The sequence below is a fragment of the Opisthocomus hoazin genome, chromosome 7 (genome assembly GCF_030867145.1).
Source record: "Opisthocomus hoazin isolate bOpiHoa1 chromosome 7, bOpiHoa1.hap1, whole genome shotgun sequence".
Classification (NCBI taxonomy): Eukaryota; Metazoa; Chordata; class Aves; order Opisthocomiformes; family Opisthocomidae; genus Opisthocomus; species Opisthocomus hoazin.
Genome location: NC_134420.1, coordinates 44481412 through 44494867, shown reverse-complemented (window position 1 = coordinate 44494867; position 13456 = coordinate 44481412). Strand labels below are relative to the sequence as shown.

The window sequence follows — 13456 nt, the reverse complement described above, 5'->3', positions numbered from 1 at the left end:
AGCTACACCAAAATATACTATAGACTTGGCTTGTGTTCTGCCTTAATCCTAGCTCAGTATTTCAAAGTATTTTATCATTTTCTATCTGTACTGAATAAAAAAAACCGCTCAATTCAACTTGCCAAGTTTGCAAAATATGAATGTCCTTTTTAGCACAACATCCAGCTCAAAATGTAGAGCATGGCAGCATTCCCGAGGCAAAGATAATACTGTAGCCAAAGCAACAGTACCTGCTATGCAAAAGCAACAATTCTGTTCAATACATTGATCAGTATTGCTCACTGATTACAGAGGTGACAGACTGCCTAGTCTACAGCCTAGCACAGGGACCATCTGTGACCCTGGGGTGCTTCCAGACAGCCCTGGGACTAACAGGCTGCCAAATTCACTGCATCTTGCAGCGTGACTGGTTACACAAGCTGTTACACAGCCTGAAAATCTCTGCGTTGCCTCCCTTTGCCTGGACTGCCTACGTGCATCGCTGAGAATCACCAGCATAGAGTACTCTCAGTAATGGCAGATTTTTACAGTGGGGAAAGGGGGAGTGCACAGCAGCCCCGCTCCCGCAGCCACGTGACACAGCAGGTAAAGTAACTTACATGAGAGTGTATGCAGAAGAAGGGGACAGTGCTAGTGTTGTGGAGTCTCCTTCTCTGGAGATATTCAAGACCCGCCTGGACAAGATCCTGTGCGGCCTGCTGTAGGTGACCCTGCTTCGGCAGGGGGGTTGGACTAGATGACCCACAGAGGTCCCTTCCAGCCCCTACTATTCTGTGATTCTGTGATTCTGTAATGCTGCGATGATCTCCAGCCTTAGAAGCAGCAAAAGTGATAATAATAGCTAGCAAAGTCCACCACAGTCACAAGGCTTATGGAGCTACTGCCCTAGGCATGTAAATGAGTCACTTGAATTTAGTAAGAAGGTGGAAAACTATCCAGGATACTTCTAGACAAGGAGACAATTGATCAATGAATAGAAATTCAGTAGCCCAAGAACTCCACAAAGATACATACGGGCCCTGGCTGCGAGTCAGCTGTGGAGGAAGCACAATGCAGTGTCACAGCCAGCTACATGAAATTAATTCATTCACTTGCTGCTCCGTTCCCCACAGTCCATTTAACTGACTTTTGTGCGGAGGTAGGGGAATTTCACTTTTTATATAGATGCAGCTGGAAAGACTTTACACACAAATTACTCCCAGTACACAACACATACTCTAAATAGTGCAGCCTGATTAAATGGTACATGATACAGCATCTTAAACTACTCTGCATCACGGTCTGCAGTCTCCAAGATGGCACAGACCCAACATCACTTACGAAACTGTAAGGCAAAGTTCAATGCAACTGTAACAGGCAAAGGTATCTACTTTCATGAATCTCCTGTTGCTCAATGATCAACAAAAACACTTTGAAGTGTGACAGACTGTGACTTTCCTTCTTATTGATCAGATGTTTTTGTCTGATATTTGAGAACATTGCACCCTATTTACCAGAAATTAAGGGCAAATCCTAATTATATAATCTTTGATTCATATGGTACTTCAAGTTTTCTGTTGTTTTTTTTGTGGGTTGGTTTTTTCGTTTTTATTTTTCAAAAAAAAAAACCACAGGATTATTTTATAGTTAAAAATGACACAAATTAAAAATTGTCACCTTCCTGTTCCACTCAGATAGAAGTATGCTTTATATATTTTCTTTCTTATGGAACTTTAAGACCACAAACACCTGACAAGTATTGTACAACAAAAAATTAATTTCACAAAATGTACTGCAAGTCTTGTTTTCTTTATACCTCTTTGAGGTGATGCAGACTTCGCTAAACCTTTGCATGTTTTGACTGAAGCAGTATTTGTCTTAAAGGGAAAGCAAATCAGTATAAACACTTTAAATTTACTACAGATTCTGCTAAAATTCTTTTATGATAGCAGTAAGTCAACAGTTTTGTCATATGTAAGTCAGAATTTTAGTGATATTGCTGCATCTGGATGTGAAATATGAGTTGAGTCACTGCTGTATCACAAAGTCCTATGGCTAGGTGGGAGAATTAATAGATTGCTAAACAACTTAAGCAAGGTACAGTGCTGTGCAGGTTTGCTAAGTAGCCAGCGTCAGGAGGGAAAAAAAGTCTTCAGAGCATGATTTTGAGGTTTGCTCAAAGAAATCCTTTTGCAGGGTGGAAGAAATATGAGGGACAAAACATTATTCAAAAGCTTCATTTCTGGTAAACTCTGAACTTATTTTTCAATAAAACATGATGCTTGATGACTTGATTATTTAATCTTCTAGTAATTTGAAAAGCAGACTTAGAACTAAGCAAAAACTTCATTTGGAAATGAAGATAAAATTAGGAAGAAAACTAATATGAAAGATTTCAGGGTTTCCAAAAACTACCTCTTTGCCCTTCTTTTTCGATAAACACATTCACTAAATTTGTTAAACATTTACAAATCATCTAGCTTTGTTTCCAGAAAAGACCTCTTTCTTTTAGAGGAAAAAAAAAAAGGGGGGGGGGGAATTCACTAGTAGCCATCACTATGGACACACAAATTTTCAAGGGAGAAATATCTCCTTGTATTTCAACAGCATCACTATGCAAAAGAAGCCTTGCCGCAGCCATCTCACACTGCTGCAAGTAAAGAGAGCGTGCTCATGACTCACTGCCCCTGTTTGGTTGCAACTCATCAGTGCCGGCAGCCCTAATCTGCTCCCAGCTATTATGACCAGCAGCTCTGAAATATGGATTAGGTCTACCCCAAGTACTCTGGTGCAGGGAAAGAGCTCCTTGAGCCTTTTATTCTCTATGGAGTACCTGTGCAGGAGAATAAATCAGTGGTGTGAAAGAAAACATAAAATCCTTTCCAGTAAAATTTGCAGATGACACAAAAGATAATAAAATGGTAAATACCAGGGAGTTGTCAGTTCCACAGATTGCATGTCAGTCTGGGCTTACCTGAATAAGATGTGTTTTAACACAGCTGAGCACAAAGCTGTCTATCTAGTAACTAAGAGCACAGATTCCAAACAAACACAATATAACAAGCTAGGAAGAGGCATACGGATTATGGTGGATAACCAAATTATTATTAGCCTACAGTGTAATATTCTGGCTAGAGCGCAAAAACAATCCTTTGATGTACAAGGAAGTAAACACAGAGTAGCCATAGGAAATGACTGTATAAATCACTACCAATGTTGAGACAGAGTCTCTTTCTGTTTCAAACAGCGTGTAACAACGTGGTTCTGGTTTATATCTGTGATCCCTAAGCACTAGCACAGGAACAACTAATGGACTATACTAGTATTCAAACTAGGAAGACTTCAAAGAGCTACAAGAAGCCTTCAAATTTTGGAAAGCTTGCCTTGCTAAGAATGAGAAGCCTCTGTCAAAGAGGATAAATGATCACTGGGTTACTGCCTATGAATATCGAGGCGGAGGGGGCAAACTGAATCGTGAATATTAAAGGCAGACTTCTCCGCTTCTTCATGCTGGATTTGGTATGTTTCTGCTACATAAGTTAGAAAACTTCAGACTAAAAATAAAGTAACAATACTTTAACTAACATTAAGTACAGTTCATCTAAAAAAAGGCAGGATTTTCTTTCACCTGAAGTTCTTATAATCAGCATTTGCCTTCTAAAAAGAACGTCGAGTTTCAAGATTGTGTTACTATCTTATATTGTTCTTTTAAATCAAAATATGGCAAAGCTTTGGAACTCTACCTTTCAAAAGCATACCTAAAATGCTCCAGGATAGCTTTGTTACTGCAACGCATGGCACTTCTGTGAGCTTTAGGGCAGGTATTTGGCTAAGTCCTCATATTTGGGGGACAGTTATCTCCCCTTTTCCCTCCTGTCCTCCCCCCAAGTTGTGGAGGAATGATCGTATAAACTGTTAGAAAGCCATATGAACTGCTTCAACAAGTAATATGTTGGATATACTTCGTATTAATGCTTCTGTAATTGTGCAAAGCAGTGAGGTACTGAAAGAACACGGAAAAAGTGAAACCTTGCTGAATACATGGAGTATCTCAGTCACAGATAATTTGAATTGGTCTCTCTATTTCTGAAATCAGTAACATGACAGAAAAAAAAAATCCCGCCCCCCCCAAACACTAAAAAACCACAAAACACAAAAAAGCACTCTTCATACCCAAAATTAAAAGGAAATGTAAAACCAATTTCTGTAAAATATCAAAAAACCTGTCTTAAAAGGGAATTAGCAGACTGTGAATAATATCCTATTGAAAAGGTGTGGCTGTGGGACCTGAAGACTCAGCCACTTTAACATGGATTGCGTGTAAGACAGCGAAAGATAATTGCCTAACTGGGTCAATTAACCAACACCAAATTCACTTCAGGATTTAACTCAGGATAGATACTACATTTAGATACCGCAAAGCTTAAGTAAATCTTCAAAATTTGTACTGAACTATAAATTGAGTAGGATTTTGTAAACCTAAACATAGCCCTTTATCATTCATCGGACAAAAATTTTTAGGTAACATGTATACATCGCACTTATTCTCTATTCAGGCTACATTCCATTAATCTCAAAGTAAAATTTGAAAGCCAGTGCAACATCTAACTGTGTCATAATAGAAATACAAGTATGACAAAATTTCTGTTATTGAAAAATTATATTTTTTGAGTGCTGTTCTCTCAAATGCTCCAATCAGGCAAGGATTAGATGTTCAACTTAATGCTAGCCAATGATCATTAATCATTTTAAAGTGGCACTGCTAATCTTCTTTCTTACCCAGAGAAAGCCCACTTTCATGCCTCACATATAAGCAGACGGCTCACTTTTAGATGTGTTTTAAACTTGATTAAAGACTTCTTTTTTACTTCCTGCAAAAGACATCTAGAACAGCTCAGTACAGAGAACCCACAGATACGCTCAAAGCTACACAAAGGTGAGAGCAGATGTAGGCAGCTGTAACACGGATAAAGTTTTTCCAGGCAGCCACACACTGAGGCTGCAAGAGTCAGGTGATTTATATTAAAAGGCCTGTTACATGAGTTAACAGTGGCTTCCCTGCCATTTGCTGATAGAGAATGAAGTAAGTTATTACCTGTCAGTATTTTCTTAGAAGAGGTCAAATTTAGGAAGAGGAGGTACATAGAATCTTCTCGCATTGCAAGGAGAAAAATGAAGATGTGAAGTGAGGGAACACCACCCCAAAGAAAGATCCACTGTGCAAGAATTTTTGTTTTCTAGAGCAGATCAAACTAAATAACAGCTTCTTCAGTATGTTCTCCCTTAGGTTAGCCTGCAAACATGGGATACTGAAATCATTGCTGGAAAAAAGCTTGTGTAACCTATAGCATTAACTTGAATGACAGCCCTGTTGTCCTACATGTTACACATTTTTCCTGTGGCTAAAAATAATTGTTTCAGACTACTTTATCTTTTCCTCAGCTATATGGTATCAGAAGAGTTAGGATATACAAGCAAAATGTCTAAAAAGTCTTATGTAAGTCAATTTATGTGCAACGCCACCACCAAGAAACAAAAAGATGGAAAAAGATAATGACTTCAGTCAATATCAACTTCTCTGTGCTGCTTAGCTACTATACTGACATGAAGCAGTAGCCCAGCTGCACAGGGGCCTGCAAGGGGTTTTAACCCACTTTCACAAAGTTGTGAATCTCCGTTTGGAACCATCAGCTCCTGCTCTGCAGGTCTTCTACTGCTTTGTCCACATTAAGGTGATGAGGAGCACTACAGACCACTTCAATAACCCTGAGAAATCCTTCATCTTCCCATATTCTGTATGTGGTTGAATTCCCTCACAAGAAACCCTGGGAGAGCTATTTAGGCCATGAAAAAGGTTTGCATTCTCATTTGTGTTGTCTAGCAGGGCCATGAGATTTCTTGGGCATACCAAACAATTCTGGTTGTGTTTTATCCATTTGATGAATAAACAAATCTTAATTTAAACCTTAGAGGCCAACAGCAATGGTTTGGCCTTGTGCCTCCTTTACTCAGTTGTACAAATATTTATGGATTTGACTCAACATATTGTCTGAAGGGAGCTTATTTTGCTCTGTTAAGTTTGGATATTTTGAGCATTTACAGGCTCAGGATACTAATGTGTATACGACCAAGCTACACCTTCCAGGATAAATTGCTCCACTTCTTAGACTGAAATCAATGAGCTTTCTGTTCTGTGCTCATTTCACTAACTTGCAGATTAATGAAGGAAAAAGAGCTCATAAGACCATAACTGTATTTCTGGGATTTAAATGAGCGAGGTGTTCTCCTTACATATTTATTCCATGCTCTTGATTTCAGAAGAAATACGTTACTGTAGGACTCTTCCCTATTCTCTACATTCCTGAAGAGAGACACAACCTTTAAGTCTGTGTAATACGGACAGGAAGAAATGAGGAAGAGATTATTCTTCCACCCTTACTTTGGAGACAGCACACAACAGCCACCAAACTGAGAATCTCCCCTCACGACCCAGGTGATACTCTGAAGGGCCACTTTATGAAATTAATAACTTCCAGGCTGAGAACACAAAAAAACCACCTGAAATAGCCTCTGCTTGTACACAACAGACACCCCCTGCAGACAAGAAAAAAAAAAAAAAAAAGAACACCGTATTCTTGACATGTCATTACTCCTTGTAATTTAGCAACAGATAAAACCAGAGTATGGTCAGAGAGCTGTGCTCCTCTTGGACTATCTCAGGAGATCTTCTACCCAGGCTTTGTTCACTGCTTGACACTCCATAAAGGCGAACAAGAGTGCAAACCATAGGTGTCTGAGCAAGCAGAAGAAAGGATTTCAGCCTAGGCAAGAGGGAAAAACCTTGGCAGTTAGGTTATAGTGAAGTAGCTAGAACTGAACAAGACATATTTCGTTGTTTTCAGTTATGTCTGACATGACAAAAGAAGAGCCTGGACATTCCTGACTACTGCTGTGGGGACTGGAAAGGGAGAAATATTCAGGAGTTGGATGGACTGCCATATTCCCGGACAGTAATTGACAGGTCTCTGGTTTTACCTCCATAGCTCAAGACAGGTCCTCAACTTCAAAAACCACAATGGTAAAATCTTTTAAGAATGCTTAGTGCGTTCATATCTACCACCGGTGAACACAAAACCAATTTGTAATTATTTTCAAGCTTACTTTAGAGCTTTTTAAAAAGCATATTTACATGCTCAGCCACCTAAAATGATGTAGACCCATGGCAACAAAGTTGGTGGACAATAGGGGGGGATCTGGTTTTTTGTCACCAACTTTCAAAACTGCGCATTCCACTCTGTTCCAAGCAGGATATCTAGAAGCAGCTATGAGACTCAATTGCAAAAGGATCATAAATAGCCTAGAGGGATCCACATTAAAATATTTACTATTTTGCCTATTTTTTATATATTAGCTAATGTAATCATTAGTCCAGCTCCTCGGGAACTTGTGTTGCAAAAGGCTTTTTGCGATTTTTTTTTTTTTTTTTAAGTACTATAATACATTTACTAATCTACACCTTTAAGAAGTCTTACAAACTGTTAGTTGTAATACACACTAAAAATAAGATTTGACTAAAAAGGTTACTTTCCCAAATGTTTTCTGAAAAGTATTTTTGGACTAGAAGGTCATGGTATGATCCTTTCAAATTTTTAGAGAAAGGATCAGAATATCTCTATTTCAACTAAGTAGCTTTACACTAAATACCTTTAGTAGGTACATGGTTAAGCATAAAACCAGAGTAGACTCTCTGCATAGTACTTCCTTTAATTTTAAAATACGTTGGAGGAAAAACAGTCATGCTCCCAAATCCATGATTTTGTGTCCTATGCTACTCCGTATGGCCAGTCTTTAAAGTTCCTTTAACTCTCAGAATAAGTAGCTTGCTGTTTTGTGTCCAGCCCAGAAATTATCCTACAGGAATAAAGAGGGTCACACAGCTCTTTCTGTTGACCACCCGTGGCCTTTTTACATCCATTCTCCCCTCCCCAATCTAATCAGTGGAGAGACTGAGCCTGAATAAGAGATGCATATGAACATCTAGCGCCAAACATTCATGCGTCTTATAGCACTATAGTATTAAGCTTTAAAAGTGTCATGAAAATAGCTTGATTTTTTTTTTGTCTTGATTAGTGAGAAGTTTTCAGAAACTTCCTAGATCATTGGAAATAAATTACTATGGGAAAAAGTATCAAAAACATCCATTGGGAAAAAAAAACAGAAAGAACGCCTCAGAGAAGTTAAATAGCGTGGAAGTACTACCAAGAGAAAATTTCACTAATCAAAAAGCACTCCGTATCTTCTGTAGAAAGACCTATCCATAAGTTTTCCAAAATAATCCATGCTTTTTGCAAGTGATGTGAACTGGGCTATAACACTTCAAAATTCACATTTCATGTATGACAAAACAATGTTAAAATGAACACTCTTTCATCATCAGTCTGATTTCTGGATTTTGCCTTTTTTAAACTGTTTCACCAATGCCTATTTGTAATTGTATACCTACTTGTAAGTGAATATCTGCTATTCCATTTTGTGGTCAGCACAGCTAGCTGTTTTTAACTATACTGATTACAAATTCTACCTAATCTGAAAAAAAAACAAACAAACCCACTATGTTGCAGCACTCAGAGTGAAGCTATTGCTGTATTTAACACTCATGATGAACTGTGCCAAGTTCTCTTGTTTCCAAAAAGTTTCAAAATCTTGAAGTTGTTCTAAAAACTGATATAAATAGTGCACAACAAATCTGCTTCATACATTTAAACAAATGAATACATTTTTACATTTACTGAACTCAAGCTACAAGAAAAGTAAAACCACTGAAGTTCTTTGGTGATATTTAACACCATGCTACATCTAGACTGCTCCAGTTACCCTGGACACTATCATTATTTTGAGACATAGCAGGGAAAACTATCAAAAATTCAAAAACTGCAGGAAATATTCATAAGTCAATGTAAAATCATTAATAGATCATATCTCACACCAAAAGTAGCCATTCACAGAAAAAGCCAAGCAAGAGATCAGATTTTCTTTTTGGCTCACCAAATTACATTAATGCTGTAATTATATCGATAAATCAAGATTTCTCTTTTCCTCTCACTTCTGTAAACCAAAATGATACTCTCCATTTACACTGAAGTAACAGCTTTTACTGATGTGATTGTACCTATTACTAAAAGAAAAGATTCAGGAAACAAGCAGCAGGTTATAGAATAAAAAGAGAGGATGAAAGAATATGACCTAAAAAATTATAATGAGTATGATTGCCTTGCCAAAAACACATTTTGTTGCAATGCAGAATACAACTGTTTTTTAGAAGTAAAGGGGTTTTTACAAAATGAAATCTGTTACACACAAGATGATAACGATAACACTGGGATAAAAAACAAGAATATAGTTGGAGTGTGAAAAGTAAACACTAAGTGACAGAAAGCAGTTTCAAAATCCAGCGAGATAACAGAAAATTCATAATGTATTTGCAATATATCAATACAAAATCACCTAAAATATACCTGTCAAAGATATACTTTTCAATCCTATGTAGAAATAGATTATTAAATCCTTACTACATTAAAATAGAAACTTCACTGATGGCAAAAGTAACAGAAGTCAAGCACTTTGCATTTGCCTGCCCACAGCAATAGCACCTTTGTCAGAAGCACTAGTAACGATCTTGAGCTACGCACAAAAACGGGCTCTGTTAGGGCAACGGACAAAGGCAAATGACTGCAAAGCAAGAGGACTCAACTTCAATTTAACTGTCCTGTAAGGTACATACTAATTAGCTGCAAAGCTATGAAATCCTAGCTAGCATGTTAAGTCTGCTACATGACAGTATAATTTGACTTCTTAAAGGATTATGCAAATTACAACTCATCATTCCATTACACGACTGAAAAAAGTGACAGCTAATTTATACATAACACACCTTTCAAATCCCTAAGATGTGAAGCACCTGTGCAGTACATTTTGCCTAGAATTTCTAGTGTATACATTCTTGTTTATTGCACTGTACAGAAGCATATCTAAGAGACTTAGTAAAGTCATAGGGTTTTTTATTTGCTTTTTAGCTTTTAGAGCAAAATCCTGAAGAATTAAACAACATATTTCTATCCTTGCTGTAGAGGTTTTGCACACAAGTAGAAACGTACGGTTTCAACACACGTGTAATTTCTGAATAGCGGGAGAGCACGAGCACTAAATGCACGAGCTAGAGGCAAGACTCACACAGATTTCAACATACTTCTGGTAGGTAGATTCACAGTAGATTCCGTCATATCGGTAGATTTTCCTACATTCTGATTGGTTGGGCAGAGGATGCTGGACAGTTATTCTGTAGAGGCATCAAAAACAGATAGACATGACTAGAGGTTCTCTACAGGTAACTGTAATGCAGGACAAATCAGTATGTTGAAATTGATTTTATTTTCTTATATTTTTTTAAATCAAACATCTTTCCAATCTCTTTAAATCAACTGCCTTGTGCACATAACATCCAGAGTCTCCACTTTTCAAAATTTGCACTGAGAGTAAACTAAACTTCAGTTCTCCACAAGAACAGTATTTTTTCCCCCATCAAATAGAAGTGGAAGAGATAAAGAATTTTATGAACCAGATTGATACTTCACATAGTTTGTGTATATACAGTAGTGCTTATAAAACTGATTATTTATTGTTTACTGTTGCAATCCTTCCTCAGGCAGAACATCCACTTATATCAGTTGGGAGTTTGTCCAGACAAAGACCAAATAACCCTCCAATTTAAAATGTCAACAGCAATTCTCACATTTGCACAGAATGAGGATGTTGTGGCATTATGAGGACTGTGATTGAAGGTGCTCAGCACCATCTGAATAATGCCATATGTTCTCAGATCGACCGAAAGAAAATGAAAGTGATTGGCAGCAATCAGGAGGTGCGCAGCATCTTGTAAAATCAGGCCCTAAAAGATTTGTCAATCATTCTATTATTCATCCCTCCCCAACTCCCTGTTAGAAGAAAATATAATTTGGCTATAAAAATTCAATGTTGTTTTTAAAATATACTTAGGAATTGCACACAAAACAGTACCCACCAATTTTCCTCCATTTTTTCCTCTCTATTCTCCGGAATAAAAACACATTTTAGATGCTTTTGTATCTTCCACATATTAATATCTTTTCCCCTTTTAATATAATGGTAGTTCACTAGAGTAAATATAAACTATTTGAGAAATTTTACACATTTTTCAAATGTAGAATTTTAGGCTGTGATTTTTTTTAAATAAATATTCTTGTCAATATAGAATTATAATTTTTTGTTATTATTTTTACAGTATTACTTCTATATCACCCAAAGCTAGTTTTGGTTTTTAAAATCACATGTTTGTTTGAATGGTAATTTGAGTCTGGAGGTTTGAGAAAAAGAATCAGTATCGTTACCCAGCAAAAAGCTTTACAAGAAAATGGAAAGTTACCTACTGAGGAAACCAAGGGCCTTCCTCAATAAGACTGCACCTACACAGAGTGGCAAGCGCACACTATTTCATGTCTTAACAGCCCTAGTTCCTTGCTCATTTAAATTGGAAACCTGGTCTGAGCATGCCTCAGCACTGTTTTTGGCCCATGGGATCCCACATGCAGGAGGGAGGAGACAGCTACGTGATGAAGGCAGGACCAAACACCTCCAAATCCTAGGATATTCCTGCATTCACCAATTAAGGCATCACCAAAAGACTTATTTATTGTGATACCCAGGGACTTTAAATTAGATGCCTAAGCACCACATAGAGTGTGCGAAAAAAGCTAAGTATCTTCAAATGGGATTTGCAACACAAGCGCTATCTGCAGGGAACCATGCAAGCTAGTAAAAAAGAAGTCCAGTAGAGGAGAGTTTCTTCTATGGGGTTTGTGCCCGAGAGACACAAACACTTTACTTCGGATCACCCAGAATTGCCTGCATCAAAGTGAATTCAAGAATTGGCTGATCCATGTTCCAACTACTCCTTGCTTTTTCTTCTTTTTCTGGAAACAAGGCTAGAAAAGATGCCTGTTTTTACATGGCTTCAGCAAAGACACAGGAGAACTAGGCTCTCCACGCCTCTCAGCCAGAGGAGTTTCAAACATACACCACCCCCCAGCTCTGAAGATTACCACAGACTCCTTGATAACAACTATTCTAAAGCAAGGAACAACAATGGTACTATTAAAAAAAAAAAATAAAAATCAGGATTCATTGGATGAAAGAGAGTCAATGAGAGCATGTTATATTAAGAGTCATTCAAAAATGCATAAGCAGTTCTTGCAAAAAACTATCAGAATCCTTCCCAGATGAGTGCCCTCATCACAGGGCTTCAAAATTATGCTCCTTTTTCCACTGGTTCTCTGGCGAAATGAACCTTGAATAGTAATACTGATTATTGCTATTACTTGAGCAGTTAAACAAGTGGAGTAGAATATGCCTAACTACAGAAAAACCTTTATTCTGAAGTAGTTGTAGCATTCCTCTGGGAATTAGAAGATGTGGTTTTGAACACCCTTGTGATGAAACAGGTAAGTATTCCAAGCCAGTGTAGAACATCTGTCAGCTAGCTTTTGTTTCTTTGGTTTAGTTCTTATGATACAGGAAGTCCTTGCTCTTTTTTCAACTGGATGGCAGACAAACTGAAACACAGGAGGTTCCTTCCAAACGTCAAGAAACACTTTTTTACTGCAAGGGTGACGGAGCACTGGAACAGGTTGCCCAGAGAGGCTGTGGAGTCTCCACCCATGGAGATGCTCAAAACCTGCCTGGTCATGGTCCTCAGCAAGCTGCTCTGGGTAACCCTGGTTCTCCAACCCAGAGGAGCTGGACAAGAGGTCCCTTCCAACCTAAGCCATTCTGTGCTTCAAGCCCAGATCAGAGCTTTGGACCATGAATCACAATCATACTTTACATCTAGTCAGAGTGAGGGGTCACAACCAAAGACGAGGAAGAGAAGAATATGGAGCTTTTTTTCCTTGAGGGTGGGGGGCATGGGGGTTGGTGATTTTTGTTGTGTTTTGCTTTTGAACTAAGAAATATATGAGGTTCTATACACAACATAGCAGCTGCAATGGATCCTAGTCTGAAGGAAAGAATTCTTCCTTTGCCCTGTATAGGGCTGGATTCCACTTCAGGAGCCAAGATCCTATGACCTTTTTTGGACCCAGTCCTCACCAAATGCTAACAATTTTGTATAAAGTTATTTTACTGTCCTCCATTTCCCCTCTGCTGCAACAGGAATAGCAATAATAAAAATCATATCCCGAAACTCTGAGCCAAGTAAGACATCAGCGTAAATCTCTTAAAAACCCACTGACTTCATCGAGATTGCATGGCATCTAAATTAGCACAGAATGGGGCCTATTGTGCTTAAGCTGAAAGAGCAAACAGTCCTGAGACACTACAGAATATATTTCAAAGTGCACACCAGGTTTTTATCTATGCAGCTACCACCTAGAGCAATGCTTCGGAA

General features: G+C 38.1%; 1 protein-coding gene across 7 annotated transcripts in view; it reads right to left on the bottom strand.

The window, feature by feature from the left end:
* NPAS3 (neuronal PAS domain protein 3) overlaps positions 1-13456 on the bottom strand; it is a 636093-nt gene that overhangs the window by 537796 nt on the left and 84841 nt on the right. For 3 of the 7 annotated variants that reach the window (XM_075425465.1, XM_075425466.1, XM_075425468.1), the window contains exon 2: positions 10226-10315. The exons of 3 other annotated variants lie outside the window; for them this stretch is intronic. In XM_075425465.1, the coding sequence (XP_075281580.1) occupies positions 10226-10315 (90 nt within the window). Of the gene's footprint in view, positions 1-10209; positions 10316-13456 lie in introns of all 7 variants that reach the window. One more of the 7 variants, XM_075425471.1, reaches the window with a different exon arrangement.